The sequence below is a fragment of the Podarcis pityusensis genome (genome assembly GCF_964106645.2).
Source record: "Podarcis pityusensis genome assembly, chromosome: 8".
In the NCBI taxonomy this organism is placed as follows: domain Eukaryota; kingdom Metazoa; phylum Chordata; class Lepidosauria; order Squamata; family Lacertidae; genus Podarcis; species Podarcis pityusensis.
In genome coordinates, this window is record NC_138033.1 from 48,526,725 (window position 1) to 48,530,658 (window position 3,934).

General features: G+C 51.1%; 1 protein-coding gene across 1 annotated transcript; it reads right to left on the reverse strand.

Annotated features, from left to right (window-relative positions):
- Positions 1-361: 361 nt before the first annotated feature.
- MC1R (melanocortin 1 receptor) lies at positions 362-2,769 on the reverse strand. The gene is made up of 2 exons (XM_081017855.1): positions 2,150-2,769; positions 362-2,059 (listed from the first exon to the last, which is right to left on the reverse strand). Exon 2 carries the CDS (start codon positions 2,036-2,038, stop codon positions 1,094-1,096), a length of 945 nt encoding a protein of 314 aa, XP_080873981.1. The 5' UTR covers positions 2,039-2,059; positions 2,150-2,769; the 3' UTR covers positions 362-1,093.
- Positions 2,770-3,934: the final 1,165 nt, after the last annotated feature.

Below are 3,934 nucleotides of genomic sequence, written 5' to 3' on the forward strand. Positions count from 1 at the left end.
ACTCAGGCCTATTTTTCAGTGAAAGGACAATGTTGTAAGAATTCTGGACAAAGGGTTGAGATACGGGCAGAGGTACCATTTTGCAACTTATTGAGTTGCATTGATTTGTAGAGACTTCAAACATGAAGTCAGAAGACGGAGGGAGGGCAGTCCACTGAAACACAGTCAGAGGCTGCCAGTCAGGTCTTATGAGAATGCGGGGGGGGGGGGGGGACACACATATTTGCAGCATCTGAAATTTTAGGGCGTTTCCTTCCCAGTGCTGAAATGGCTTTAGGAAAAGATGTCCACATCTCTAAACTGGACCCCCCACCCTGTACTCCTAGACAGGTAGAGCCCTCCTGGGGTTGCTCACACATACTCTGAAACATTCCTCTTTATTACCCTGAAGGCTCCTTGACATACAAAACACATATTTAGGCTGTGCACACATTACAGGCTTAAAACACAGTGAGGGCGTATCTTTACACAAGTCAAATCAGAGCTGGTTTGGGGGGTGTGGCGGGGAATGCATCAAAACACAGCATTTCCTCAGAAAGGAGAGGATCAATATTGGTTGTGGTTAACATCACTTGTATACCACTTCCCAAACCAAAGGTTGTTGTGCACTGGATGCAGCGCAACTGGGAGTGTGTACACAGCCACACACACACACTCTTCCTTCTTCTGCATTGGGAAAATGTTGCTGCACCTGCCATTGTCAACCTCACCCTCTGCTCTGCACACCTTGACGGAAACGGGCTGGAGCCCCCACAGAGGAAGAATGAATGGCTTCCCTAGATCACTAGCAAGGAAATAGCAGAGAGTTATACAACATCTCAGCCATGCCTCTAGGCTGACGGCAGTCAGGAAGCAAAAGAACATTCCTCCCCACCACACACACACACACACTTTGTTTCCTCCTTCTGACCATAGGATGTGGAGAACACTGGCTGGCACCTCCTCCCAGAGGCTTCCTCTGCTTGCCCATCCCCAGTGCCACCAGGGGGCGCTGAGCTCCCAATTGCAAAGTGGCTGCCTCTGCTGCCTCTGGGGAGGGCAGGAGAGCCCCAGTGGCTACTTGCACCCTCAGACCCCCAGTGCCGCCTGCTCCTTACCAAAAGCATAAGACCACCTCTTTCAAAGTCCTCCTGAGCTCCTGGCTCCGGAAGGCGTAAATTATGGGGTCCACCACAGAGTTGCAAATGAGGAGGATGAGATAGAGGTTGAAGTATCTGAAGTAGCAGTTGCAGGCGGGCTTCTCGGGGCAGGTGAGGATGAGGATCAGGTGAAGGAAGAAGGGGCCCCAGCAGATGAAGAAGACGCCCAGCAGGATGGTGAGGGTGATGGCCCCTCTCATGCTAGTGAAGTGGGGCGCCGACTGCTTCCTTTGCAGGCTGGAGATCCTGCGGGCGTGTTGGTGAGCCAGGCTGAACATGTGGATGTAGAGGCCCATGATCAGGGTGATCATGGAGAGGAAGAAGATGACCAGGCAGAGGATGACCGCCTTGCCATCGTAGGCAATGAAGATGGTGCTGGAGATGCTGCTGACCACCCAGACAACCACGATGATGGTGACGGCCCTCTGGATGGTCATGATGCTGTGATACCGCAGGGCGTAGAAGATGGTGATGTAGCGGTCAATGGCGATGACGCCGAGGAAGGAGAGCGAGGACATCAGGGAGCTGCAGATCAGCATGTCCATGGCGTTATCCAGGTGCATCACGGTGGTGGGCTGCACGACCATCATCTCATGCTCCAGCAGAAGCATGAAGAGGGTCTCCACTAGGTTGCTGACGCTCACCAGCATGTCTGACACAGCCAGGCAGCAGATGAAATAGTACATGGGCGAATGCAGGTTCCGGTTTTTGACAATGGCGGCCACCACTAACAAGTTCTCCACAAAGCTCAGGATCCCCAGGGTCAGGAAGAGTTCGCCAGGGATCACCACCTGCTGGCTGCTTGTGCAGAATGTCTCATTGGTCTGGTTGCTCACAGGAATGCCTGCAGTGGCATTCGGGGGGCTGGGCAGCACCCTCAGGGGTGATGGCACAGACATGGTGGCACCTTGGTGGGAATGCTACAGAAAGACAAAGGAGACCCGCAGGATTTTGCAACAGAGTTTTCTCTTGGGCAAGAAGTATATAGTTAGCATGGTCCGGGAACTCACCTGTAGGCTGCGGAACCTGAAAGAAACTTCTGTGGCCCCTCTTCCTCCAAAGGGATAGATGGATAGATGTCTCAGAACAGAGCTGTGAGACCAGACATGCTCCACACAAAGTTTTGGGGTGGCAGAGTCAGCAACACGCTTCCAGTGACCCTTCTTTGGCACAATACACTGGAGAGCCCAACGCCCGTGTCTTCTTGGCTTCTGCTCTCTTGTTCCTGGTTTCTTCCTTTGGGTCTCTGTCCCAGAAAAAGAAAAGGGCAGAACTTGCCAGCTTCTTTCCGCCTCTCCCGGCTCTGGATTCCCAAGCCCTATTTTCCTTCCAAGGGTGCCGTTGCTTGATTTGCCTCTTCCCCAAAGTAAACTGATTAGCAGGAGTTCACAGCAAAGAAAGGACCCTTTATCTCCCTTGCTTTTAAAGGAATATGCCCAGCTTTCCCATCAGCAGAGGGGCGGAGGGTGATCCACATGATAACAGCCCAGGAGGCGAGGGCGCTGAATGGCAGGGAGAACTTATGAAACTGCCCTTAAAGCCTGGCTGAGTTTTCCTCTTCATTAACATCCTGGTGGCATGATGCCCCCCCCCCATGCCAAGCAAAAGGGGGTCCAGCAGTGAAGCATTACTCACCATCTCAGTGACGTCTTCAACTTATATTTATGCAAGTACAAAGGAGAAGGGTTGCATATAGGTGGAAGAAGAGTCACGTTTTCCCAAATATGGCTTCACCCATGTTTGACACACTCCGGGTTTTCCACCCACCAACTTCTACTGGAGGATATTGCCCAGCTTGATTGGCAAGACTCAATTATTGCAATGCTCTCTCTGTTGGCCTGGTCTGGAGCCTCCAGCTTATGTAAAATGCAGCAGCTAGACTGTTGATTGGGACAGACTATTGCTAGCACATAAGACTAGCGATGGAAAGCTTGTGCTGGTTGCCCATATGCTACCTAGCCAGCTTCATTGTTCTTATTTTCAAGGCCCTTTAACAACTTGGGTCCAGGATATCTCAGGGACCACCTGATCTCTCATTTCTCTGCTTGACCTGGCCAAGTAGCATATGGGCAGCCAGTGCAAACTTTACTCTGTGAATATGGTCTGGCAAAAAGTGTCTGCCTTGAGGAATTTAGAGGAATGGCAACTTTCCTGTGCAACCAGTACAAACAACAACAGCCAGTAGAACACATAGCAGCACTGCAGTGGCCATAAAACAAGAGGAGCTACTTGGAGCCTCGTCTGACTAAAAATATTCCCCTTTAGGAGAGGGTCATAGGTCAGTGGTGGAGCATCTGCTTTGCATGCAGAAGGTCTCAGGTTCAATCCTTGACAGCATCTCCAGGTAGCTGAACTGGGAAGGTCCTTTGCATGAAACCCTGGAGAGCTGTTGCCAGCCAGAGTGCAGACTATACTAGGCTAGAGGGGCCAAGGGTCTGACTCAGTAGAAGGCAACTTCCTATGTTCTTCCTACTGACAGAAGGTAATCAGAGGCTACATGGGCCTCCCTTGCAAGGAACTCTAGAGTTTGGGGGAAGCCACTTGGAAGGCCCTGCCTTAAGTTCTGCCAAACATGCTACAGATATTGGCAGGGCAGAAAGAATGGCCTCTCCTGAAAATCTTAAACATAGGGTTGTACAGTTCCCTCCAAATCAAAGCTTCAGAGTCCAGGAAGTTCCCTAAAATTGTTGATGCAAGAATGTAAAATGAGTCTGATGGATTAAGCAAATGGCCGATCCAGCCCAGCATCCCATTCTCACAGTGGCCACTCAGAGGCAAATGCAAAACCTGGCTCT